General features: G+C 66.0%; 1 protein-coding gene across 1 annotated transcript in view; it reads left to right on the top strand.

Moving 5' to 3' along the window:
- Positions 1-4,349: 4,349 nt before the first annotated feature.
- The window catches only part of TP73 (tumor protein p73), a gene marked incomplete at its 5' end in the record, with an annotated part of 41,157 nt that continues 34,118 nt past the window's right edge, over positions 4,350-11,388 (top strand). Inside the window, 2 exons of the mRNA XM_080802790.1 lie at positions 4,350-4,408; positions 4,695-4,815. Coding sequence (XP_080658916.1) covers positions 4,350-4,408; positions 4,695-4,815 — 180 coding nt within the window. The remainder of the gene's footprint in view (positions 4,409-4,694; positions 4,816-11,388) is intronic.

Genomic DNA, 11,388 nt, shown 5'->3' with positions numbered 1-11,388 from the left:
GCCCGAGAGCCGTGTTTCCAAATTTAAAATGCGGGTCACCGGGGCCATTGGTGTTTCTGACAAGGGGCTGTCCTGGGTCTCACCTCTGCCGTCCTCAGATGAAACGCCACAGTGGGTCCAGGGATGACCCTGCCTCTGCCCCGAGGATGGAGGAGGGGCCCTTGGGGTCCAGGGCCAGTGCCCAGTGAGGGCCCCGGTCCTGGCCCCGACGTCAGCGTTGTTCTCCGTGGCTGGCAGGAGCTCCCGGGGCCCACGGAACAGGGTCTGCAGCTCCCTTGACTCATGGACACAGGGGCCTGGGCTCCGTGCGGCCCACTCGGGAGGGGGGCTTCCCAGCGAGACTGGGAGTCATGGAGGCGGTAGCTTCCGGGCTCCGGCCCCGTGGTATCCTGTGAACAGGGCAGTGCAAGTCTGTGGACCCTCGTTTTGCCAAAATGAAGATCCTGAGCGAAGTCACCAGTGGAGGCTGCGGCCGCCCTGCAGGTGGACAGGGAAGGGCCCCAACGGGGCGGGGGCTGGGCCACACGAGGCCCTTTCCCTGAGCGTCTGTCCCAGAGTCCCAGTGAACCCCCTGGTGCCGGTTAAAGATGCAGATTCCTGAGCTCCCGCGGTGGGAGCCCTGGGAGAGGCGCCCCGGGATGTTTTCCTTTTAAGATTCATTTATTTATCTGAGAGAGAGAGAGAGAATGAGAGAGAGAATGAGAGAGGACGCACACAGGGGCAGAGGGAAGGGGAGAGAGAATCCCAAGCAGGCTCCGCGCTCAGCTTGATCCCACGATGCCCCCAGATCACACCCTGAGCCAAAACCAAGAACCCAGTGCTCTGCCCGCCGCCCACCTGGCGCCCTGGGAACGTGCCTCAGATCAGCGCCCCTGAAGCGGGGACCCCCCTGCCGGTGTCTCGGGCCAGCGGGGAAGCCCCCTCCAGGCCTGTGCCCGTGGCTGAGTGGGGAGGCCCAGTGGGCAGGACAGGACGCCTTCCCTAACGCGGGGTTCGGTGGGGAGCGTGGCGGGTGTAGCAGGACACGTGGGGGTGACGGTGACGGCGGCCCCGCACGGGGGCACGCCTGGCTGCGTATGGCTGCAGCCCGCCCTGGGCCAGGGGCCCAGCGGGACGTGAACGGGTAAACACGGGCCACTGAGTCTCTGCGTCCTTCAGGTTGGACCTGCTTGCGGACAGACAGAGAAGGACTCGGGTAACACAGGGTCGTGGCAGCTGGTTTGACCGGGTGCCGGGATGGCCTCTTGGAGATGGTGGCCTCTGACCTGAGCCCCAGGTGCTGGACAGTGCCCCCAGCCCAGGACAGTAGGGCGGAGGCCTGTGGGGGACAAGGGGCATGGGGGTGGGCCCTGCAGTCAGGGCCTGTTGGCCACAGCGAGACACTGGGGCCTTCTGCCTATGCTCAAGGGACAGCCCACTGTGGCGAGGGCTTAGACATGGAGGGGACTGGTGTGGGGCACTGCAGAGGCCGGGCTGGACCCAGGGAGAGCCTGGCCTAGGCAGGGGTGATGGGGGAGCAGTGGACCTGGTGTCTGCCGAGCAGAGAATCTGGGGAGTCCTTGGAATGCCTCTCCGGCCCTCTTGGGGGCCCCAGGGACTAGGGGGTCACTTAGTTTCCTACTGCCGTCCAGTGTGGCTGGACCGGCTCCCTCTGCCCCGACGGGTTCCGTCTGGCCTGCCCCCTCCCCCTTGGTCAGAGCCGGCCTGACCGGGTGCAGCTTGGGGCGAAACAGGGTACGGGCTGAGGGCAGACACGCCAGCTGTGTCCCCTGGTGGTTGGGGTGGGGAGACTCTGGGGTCCCACCTCCCTGGCTGGGAGGGAGGCACAGGGGCTCAAGGCGGAGTGTGTCCCCTTTCCCCGTGCCGGCTCTGGGACACTGGGCTTCGGGACATGGGGAGATTTCCTTCCTCTGCGGCCGGTGGGCTACCCCAGCCTCTTCAGGTTTTTTTATTCATTTTTTTTCTTAAATCAAGGTGAAATTCACGTAGCATAAAACTAACCCTTTGAAAGGTGAACCACACAGTGACGTTTCGTAGTCACGATCTGTGCAACGTCCGCCTCCATCCGGCTCCAGAACATTCCACCACTCCCGAAGGGAACCCCGTCCCTGTCCCCTCCACCCGGCCCCGGTACCGGCAACCTGCCTCCGGGGCCTGTGGGTTTGTCTGTGTGGGAGCGTCCTGCGTGGACCCTGACACCTGGTTCCCTCGGTCAGCAGCATGTCCTCAAGGCTCATGCAAGCTGCCACAAGGGGCCACGCTTCATTCCCTCCCGTGGCCAAGGGATGCCCCATTGTACGGATGGACCATGTCTGTCCATTCGTCCGTCAGGGCTGGTGTGGGCTGTTGGCATCTTTCGGCCACCGTGATTAGATTTGCGAGGTCTTGCTGACCGTCTGCTGTGTGACATCAGCCAAGTGGTTTCCGTCTCTGGGCTTGGATGGTCCATCAGCAAACTGAGGAAAGGGGAGCCCAAACGGCCTCCCGTCGGCACACGCTCCCCACCCGAGGCCACTCCACGGACGATCCCTGCTTGCCCGGGAAGGGCCCGTCATAGCAGCAGCGGGGGGCAGGGTTCTGCCAAGGCAGCTGGGGTTACGCCACCCGCTACGGCCACCACCCGAATCACCGGGTGACCAGCGCCACGCCCAGCACTGGGCTCCACTGTGCTGTGGACAGCTCGGCCCAGGGCGGGAGTGACCGCCCCAGAACAGGAGGCATGCCAACCGGCCAACATCGCCCAGCCCTGTTAAAGCCCGTGGGGGTCAGGGCACCTGGGGGGCTCAGTCGGTTGAGAGCTGGACTCCTGGTTTCAGCTCAGGTCATGATCTCTGGGTCGTGAGGTCGGTCTCGGCGCGGAGTCCGCTTGGGACTCTGCCTACACACGTACATGCTTTCTCTCTCTCAAATAAAGTATTAAAAAAACCCTTGTGGGAAGAGCGTGTGCTAAAGGTGTGTGTACAGCGATGGGGGCGGGGTGACTAATTCTGAATTCTGAGGAAACACCCTCGGTCACTCCGTGCATGCAGCTGTGCTGTGTGACCTCAGCCGGGCACGTAGCCTCTCTGAGTCTGCAGGACAGTTGGTTTGGGGCCAGTGTTCTCTGAGCTGTCAGGCCCAGGCCATCCTTGCCCAGCCCGCCTCAGCCCTCAGGCCTCCCGTCGCCAGTGCCCAGCCTAGCCCCTGAGGCCGCACTCCTGGCTCGTGCCACTGCTCCTGAGACCAGTGGCCTGGCACGTGGCGGCCCCGAGAGAGGGCCACAGACCTCCACCAGCAGCCGCCCACCTGGGGACGAAGGGACATACAGTGGGTGCGCCCTCCCTCGCCCAGCGGCTGGGGGCAGGTCTGGGCTTGCCCGCTGGGACACTGCCAGGCGGATGGCGGCCAAGCTGATCCCCATGGCCCTTTGCCAAGGACCCGGAGGCTGGCTCAGGGGAGACACCACATTGGCCTTGGAGGGGTGGTGGGCAGGGCGGGCTCTGGTTTCCCTGCCCCTTCCCGCCGCGGGAGGACAGGGGGCCCCAGCTGTGCCTGGCCCGGTCCTGGGATGGCAGGCCCACTGCGGGGTGGGAGCTGCGTGTGGACCCTCTCGGGAGAGGAAACCCTGGGACAAAGGCTAGCCTGTCTGGGCACCCCAGTCCCTGGACATCCGGGACAGGAGGCCCACGGTACAGCGGTCCCGCTCCCGCGACGGCGTCACAGCCTTGGCCTGGGCGTCCCTCATGGGGTCCGAACTGCTTTCGTCTCCGGCCACAGGGGAGAACCCTGTCTAAGAGCGGGGTGGCTGGCTGACTTCCTACAGCCACGGGGCACAGCCAGCCTCGCCCCGGGCTCGGCTCCAGCCCCTGGGCCTGCCCTGCACGTGCCCTTCCCAAGAAGGGGGTGACCCAGGATCTGAGCTGTCCTCGTGTCCTGGGGCATCAGGAGCCCCCAGGCCTGGCCTGAGGCCTGAACACCAAACCTAGAGACACAGGTCAGAGTGATAGCGGCCACCCCCAGCCCCGTGTCTACTGTGCTCCAGGCACAGCAAGGACTTCCGATTCGAGCTCCCAAAGGGCCCTGCGGCAGCCTTGCAAGGGGGTGCTGTTTTAACCGCCCCCCAAAGGGGGAGGCTCTGAGAAGCCCTTGCTGCCCAGGGCACCCTCCCTGACCTGGGTCTGGAGCCAGACCTGTCCCTCTGCAAGGTGGGGTCCTGCCCGCGAAAGGGGAGATGAAGTGGGGACTATCAAGGGGCGTCCGCCCTGCCCAGCCCCGGGGATGCTGGAGGAGGGCGTGGGCCTCCCCAAATCACCCGGGTCCTTCTCCCCTCCTCACAGAGCGAGCTGCCCTCCGGGCTGGGTGCAGAAAGGATGTCCCAGCCGACTTCCACAGACGAGGGGGCCACGTTCGAGCATCTCTGGAGCTCCCTGTGAGTACTGCCCCCACCACTGGGCTGGACTTGGGCTGGGTGAGGGGGAGGTGGGGCTACTGGCCTAGGCTTCCTCCTGGGGATGCAAGGTACAGAGTCTGGGCCAGGAGAGGTCCAGGGGACAGAGCTCCGGTGGGGCCGCCCCTCCCTGCTGGCCTAGCTCTGGAGAGGCTGGCAGAGGAGACAGACGGTGGGACGAAGGGCAGAGCCCCCAGGAGCCGAGGGCCAGCCCCGAGCACCCGGCCTGGGTGGTCTGGGGCTGATGGCTCTGTTCCCGTCTTCCCAGGGAACCAGACAGCACCTACTTTGACCTTCCCCAGTCCAGCCAAGGAAACAACGAGGTGGTGGGCGGCCCAGAGGCTGGCATGGACGTCTTCCACCTGCAGGGCATGACCACACCTGTCATGGTGAGTGAGGCTGCTGTCTGCGGCAGTAAGCATGGTCCTGACCCGGAGACTGCAGAGTCGGGAAACAGGTACTCGGGGTTTGTCAGGACGTTTCAGTGGCAAAGTAGGAAATGGACCAGCTCCTAAAACCATTAGTGCAAGGGTAGGAATGGATTCAGGTGTGGCTGGATCCAGGTGTAGGAATGGATTCAGGTGTGGCTGGATCCAGGTGTAGGAATGGATTCAGGTGCGGCTGGATCCAGGTGTAGGAATGGATTCAGGTGTGGCTGGATCCAGGTGATCCAACTGCTGCCTCTGTCTCTTGCTCTGCTTCCTCCACAGTGGTTTTGTGCTTAGGCAGCCTCTAGTCTCTGTGGAAGGGCACCAGGCCCCACCGGCATCACCCTCCTTGCAGGGAGGACTCCTCTTTGCTGGTTGGCCAAGAGGCCTGCCTCTCAGCAGTCTGAACATGGTTTGGAGTCCAGATCTGAGCCGTCCTCGTGCCTCGGATGAGTCTGGTCCCGTGGGACAGGGGCAGGATGGGATGGAGTGGAGTGGGAAGAGGGCCCCAAAGGAAGACTGAGCTGCTGTTTCAAGAGGAGGGACCGGGTGAGGGCATGCAGGGACCACCGAGGCCCTGACACCTGTTGCCATGTCCCAGGTCCTACCACCCCGGGTGTTCATCTTGGCAAGCAGGCAGGGCTGTGCGAGCCGGGTGCACCACCGTCCTTGGCCCTGTGCGTCAGGAGGAGGTCGCCGAGGGTGGAGTATAAGAAACAGGTGTGAGGACCGCTGGGCCCAGGGAGGCCTAGTGCCGCCTGCCATCCCCAGCATCCCCCTGCAGTTGCCTCCTTGGGACAGCCCCCGCTAGACCCCAGGCTGCCCCGTCTCCCTGGGATGTGGCTGTGCTGCGTCCAGCGTGTCCGTCTCAGGGGACCAGGCCAGGAGCCAGAGCAGTGCTGGAAACCCTGGAGGCCGGGAGGGCGAGCCCCTCCCTCAAACAGTCGGAGCCCCTCATCCCCTCTGAGGAACCCCGAGCCATTGGCAACCAGCAAAGGCCGTGGGGGCTCCAGGCATGTGAATGAGCCGGGGGCAGGCAGTGGTGAGGGCAGGAGGGTCCCCCGTGTCCTTAGTTGTGTCCACCGAGGACACTAGGCTGCCCGCACGGGACCTGGGCCCTGGCTGCCGGGGGTGGGGTGTGGTGGGCAGGGAGCTCCAGGATTCCCAGCTTCCCCCGAGAACCCTTCATACCCATACTGGGTCTGAGAAATCTGATTGCCCGGCCCGGGCCTCCTGCCACGCTCAGACCATCGCCGTGAGAGCAGCTCACAGCGTCCCCATCTGTGGATTGCCATTTCGCAGGGGGGGAAGCTGAGGCAGGCGCAGGGGAAGGGTGGGGCTCGATGAGCGGGGCTGCCCCATCCCAGGTGCTCCCCGGGGGCCAAGGGTCCGGGCCTTTCCCCTCCCGGGTCCCCCTCCTGGACATGAGCGTCCTCCCCAGTGTGTCCGTGATGTCACTGCCGGCTGGCGGCATCTGGGGCGCGACCGCTCAGACAGCTCCTGACGGAGCCAGCGCCGTGGCTGGACCCACCCTTGTGCTTCTGATGACGGCAGGACGCACGGCAGGACGCACGGCAGCGCCTTCGAAAGAGGCTTCGTCACTCTCAGGGCTGCAGGGCACGTGGCGGGCCCCGGGGCACGCAGCCAGCGGCAGGGAGAGAGTGAGAGAGCGAGGATGGGGGCCTCTGCCTTTGTGCGGGGGCAGGGAGGAGGGCCTGCGGCTTGGGGGACTCGCTCTTTACCGGTGAACTTACAGCCTAGCGTGGCTTTAGAGCGCGGGCGGGGGGAGCAGGCTCACGCGATGGTCCGCAGTCCGGGTCCCTCGGGGCTTTCTGCGAGGGGGCCGCGTGGCTGGGGGGCCGGGCTCTCCCTCCAACTGGCCGCCGGCCACGCAGTCATTCCGCACGGTGTCTGTGAGGTGGCCGCCTCCCGGTCGGAAGCTGACTACCAGGCACTCACCCGGTCCGGTCTGCGGAGGGGCAGGAGCTCTAGGGACGGCGGACCCGAGTGTGGTCTCCTGAGCTTGCGCTCCCCCCAGCCGCCCCGCTCACCCCTTGAGGGCAGAGGGCCCTGGACACCCCGCGGCCCCGGAGTCCGGAGGGGCTTCTGCGCTCTGGTAGGTGGAGGGGGCAGCCCTCGGTGCCCCCTGGGTGGGAGGCACTCCCCCACGTCTGCCCGGGAGGATGTGGGGTGCCAAGCGTGTCTGGGCTAGGAATGGGGGGCTGACCTCTCAGCGGCCGTGGGGGAGCGAGGGTGTGGCCTCCCACCTCTGCGAGCAGCAGGAGGGCCGAGTCTGTCAGGTGGGGACCCGCCTTTTAGTAAAAGTCGCGCAGGGACAAACTGTGGGCCACACTCCCTTCACAGGGCTGGGCGTTCCCTGGAGCCACCTGGTCGACCTCCCCCAGACCCCTGCTTGCCTGTCGTGGGCGCCGTGACCGGTCTGGGCCCAGTGACTGAGCAGACAGCCTGCCCGCCCTTCACCCTCGCTGGGCCCCAGCAGAGCCCAGACACACAGGTGGAGGCCGCTCGGCCGCCCGCTGCCAGACTGTCCCACCCAAGGGCCTCCGTGTGTGCCCAGAGCCAGTGCGGGCGGGGCTGTTGGTCCTGCCCAGGAGCCAGAGGACACAGCTCCCTCCCCACCCAGCTGCTTGGTTGGTTAGGGTTAGGACGGGGGAGGCGGGGCAGCCCCACTCCAGGCTGGTGACCTTGGACAAGAAGCCGGGTCCTGAGGCCAGGCCAGACAGGGGCAAGAAAGCGGGGGTGGAGTCCTGTATCCCCAGGACCGGCCAGCCCCGCGGCCATGACTCAGCCCATGGGCCGGGTGTGAAGGCTGGTGCGTACACCGTGGGCCAGCCGTGCCCTGTGTCGGGGGACCTGGCCCCCCAGGCATGCCATTGGTCCAGCAGCAAGATGCAGCATCGGCCCCCTGGGGTGGCATGTCCCGCTGTCCGGACCTCGGGTCTCCTCCGCTCGTCGGCCCTGCAGGCGATCGGGCAGATTCCTTCCCATGGGACGGGCAGCTTCCCACAGTCAGACCGCGGCCAGAAGAGAGGCCACTGCGGGGCCATGGGATGATCCTCTCCACAGCTTCCGTGGCCAGTGGCAGAGCGGGTGATGGCCCGCCTGAAGTGCCCATCTGTCCTGGGATCAGGTCCCCCCGCCCCCGACTCTGAGTCCTTACTTGTGAAGCGGAGGCGTCCACATGTGTGGGGCCCAGCACGGGCTCCCCCAGCCCTGTGTGAAGGACTGGTCGTTGTCCCCGGACCACCCCCTGCCACACCGAGTCGGGCAGTAAAGAGGACGGGGCCCCAGGAGGCCAGCTGGCCCCTGAGCAGGCCTTGGAGGGGTCCCAGTGCACAGATTCTTGGGGGGAGGGTGAGTTCCCCGAGGTCATGGCCACCAGGGTCCCAGCTCCCTGTACGGCTGAGGGGGCAGAGAGGGAGGCCTTTGTGGGCATGGGGCACTCTGACCCATCCCATCCCTACCACTTTTTTTGCCAGGTGAGGCATGGGGGGTGGTTACTTAACTCTCTGGGCCTCAGTTTCCTTGTCTGTACCTTGAGCTGGTGAGAGCATCTACGTCATCAGCATGGAGAGGACAAGGGTGGTGGCTGGCCCACGGGGAGTGTGTGATAAAGCTAGATGTTGTGCAGGGCGAGGCTCCGTGTTGAAGAGGGATCAGGGGCCTGGAAGCAGCTGTGCCCGGGAAGGCCCAGACACCCCAGGGCCTCTGTGGCCACCTGCCCACCATGGGGTCCCTGTAGGAAGAGCCCTTGCCCTGGGCGGTGGCCGTGGCCGCCGACCCCACGTGGCTCACCGGCCAGCGCCGGCAGATCTGCAGTCACATCCCGTCTCCTGCAAGGGGAGAGAAGCCCGTTGGGTCCCCAGCATCCCCGGGGGCTCAGGAGGAGGGTGGGCTGACGCCGTGAGGAGGGCAGTCTTGTGGGGTCTTCACTGGGCCTGGAGGCCCCCCACTGTCCCGGGGCGGGGCCCAGACAGGATGAAGTCCCCCGCCGTGGGTCCTCCGGGTGTCCAGAGCAGGAATCCTAACCCGCCCCCGGACTCTGCTGCGGCTGGGTGTGGCTAAGGGCCTGGGTGTCCCCTCTGAGCCGGGGACAAAATAAGGGCCAGGCTCTTGGGGGAGGGGGCTTCCTCCCAGCTCTGGTGAGGCATGAAAGGGAGATGGCGGGCGCCCCGCTGAGCCTGGCCGCCTCCCTCCGCTGCTCCTCCCAGCTTCCCCCACAGAGTCTGTGGGGCTCCCTGCCCCCACACACCCTCCCCGAGCCTCTTCCCGCCTCTCCCAGCGCCTTTCTGTGGTGACAGCTGGTGTGGGCAGGTGGGCCATGAGGGCTGGGGGCGGGCTGTGGCCACAGGGGCGGCAGGCACAGCTGATCCATGCTGGGGCCCCACCACCACCTGCCCAGGGCTCAGGTGGCCACAGAGAGCCGCACAGCCAGGCAGACGCCTGGGCTCGAGACCCCCGTGGTCACCCAGGGCAGACCTTTCTGGCCTGGGGAGGGGTCACTTCTGCCCAGGGGCAGGAGAAGGGAGGGCACAGCCCAGTGTGGAGCCCGGGAGTAGGTTCTCCGGAAACGGCTGGGCCTCAGAAGGGGGCAGGTGTGCAGGGGGTAGGGAAAGGACGCCCCCTCCTTTCCCTAGGGGCTCCGCAGCCCCAAGGAAGGTGTTGCGGTAGAGCTCAAGGCCGGGGAGGGGGCTCGGCTCCAACGGTCAGCTCCAGGACCCCCAGCCTGCCTGCCCTCCCCGTGAGCCCCAAGCTCACGTCCTTCTACAGGCCATGGTGGGTGTGGCTCTAGGGGGCACAGAGCCAAGCCCCGGCCAGTACCAGGTCCTGGGGTCAGCCCTGTGACCTCCCCTGTGGGGGGTGCTGAGCCTGTGGGTGGTCAGGACGGCGTGGGAGGAGTTTGGCTCTGAGCAGGCACATCCCTGGGGCCCTTCTGTGAGTCCTGTGCCTGCAGGAGGAGGAAGGCCTACCCCACCGCATCTCCCGCTGCCTTGAGTCCTGTGGGAGGGGCCGGTGTGCGATCTCTAGTGTGTGAGAATCAGGAGAGCTGGTGGGGCCACCTGGGAGGCCACCTGGAGGAAGCAGCTGACGACTGAGTGAGGAGGGGACCCGTTCTTGGGACGAGTCCCCGGCTCCCGGTCCCTGTCCCCTGGACAGCCAGGACTTAGGACAACTGCACAGGAAGCAGGTGCTCCTCGGGCAGACACTGGGGCTCCGGCCCACGTGGACATCTGCTCTCGGTTCGTCCAGGGCCGCAGCCTGGCCCGGGCTCGCTGTAGGGGGTGCCCGAGCCTCCTCTTTGGTGCCCCACAGTGTGGGTGGGCCATGGCCCCTCTGTCCTCTGTGTTCCGTGCTCCCACCAGGGCTCAAGGGAAGATGCCTTTCTGACCTGACGTCCTCCCTCTGGGCGGCCAGCATCCTTGGGCCCGGCTTGTGTCCCCGGGCCCTCCCCGGGACCTGAACCACTCCAGAGCCCTGGCTTCCTCTGCCCAAGGTCTCACCACCCACTTGGTGGCTTCAAACAGCACCGTGGCCTCCCAGTCTCCATGGGTCAGGAGTCCAGCCTGTTTCCCCTGGGTCCCTGCTCAGGGTCTCCCAGGCTGCTGAGTGTCATCGAGCCCAGGGCCTCTTCCAGAATCTGCTTATTGGCAAAATTCAGTTCCTTGCAGCTGTCAAGCCCAGGTCGCGCCTTCCTTGCTGGCTGTTGGCTGAGGGCTGCCATTCTCGGCTCCTAGAGGTTGCCTGCCATCTGCTGCCCTGGGGTGCCTCTGCCACCTGACCGTGTGCTCCCTGAGGCCAGCAGGAAGTTGTTGCGCTGACCTCTTTGAATGGCTTACCTGATTAGGCCTGGCCCACCTGTATAGTCTCCCTGCTGATCGACTCGGAGTTGACTGGTTTGTAACCTAATCCCAGCGGCTGTCACCGCATTCACAGCACCGCCCGGGGAGGGGGGTGCAGGACACGGGCCGGAGTGCGGATCTCGGGGTCACCTTGGGGTGCAGTCCCCACACAGGGCTCCTGTGTGCCAGACTCCTGGGGCCTCTCCCCTCAGGCTCTTCTCTCCTTTGCTCCCTGCTTTCAGCCGATTCAGGAGACAGCTGCGCTCCCCCAGCCCCAGGGGGAGATGCTGCCCTGACCGGCGGGGATACCCCTCGTGAGAGGCTGGGGAAGGGCCCAACTTCACACAGCGCCCTATGGGAGCGGGGGTCGAGCCCTCCTGCTGCTGTCCGGCTCCGTGTCCTCCAACCCCCCACCTGCCCAGCCCACGAGGCACCTCCACTTCAGCCTCCTCCAAAAGCGTGAGGACACTGAGGGGCAGGACCGGGGCGGGGGTGGCGATGGGTCTCCCCACCCCAGGCCTTCCTGTCTTCAAGCATTTGGGTGAAGGAGGCTCTCCGCCGCTGCCTCCAGCCAGAACTTCCAACCTGGACCCCTCTGCAGACTCCCTCCTCGTGGTCTCATGATGCGTGGGGGGCCCCCGGCACGCTGGGAGCTGACAGCCATGGGGTCACG

The sequence above is a fragment of the Martes martes genome (genome assembly GCF_963455335.1).
Source record: "Martes martes genome assembly, chromosome: 4".
Lineage (NCBI taxonomy): Eukaryota > Metazoa > Chordata > Mammalia > Carnivora > Mustelidae > Martes > Martes martes.
This window is presented reverse-complemented; position numbering and strand designations above follow the sequence as displayed.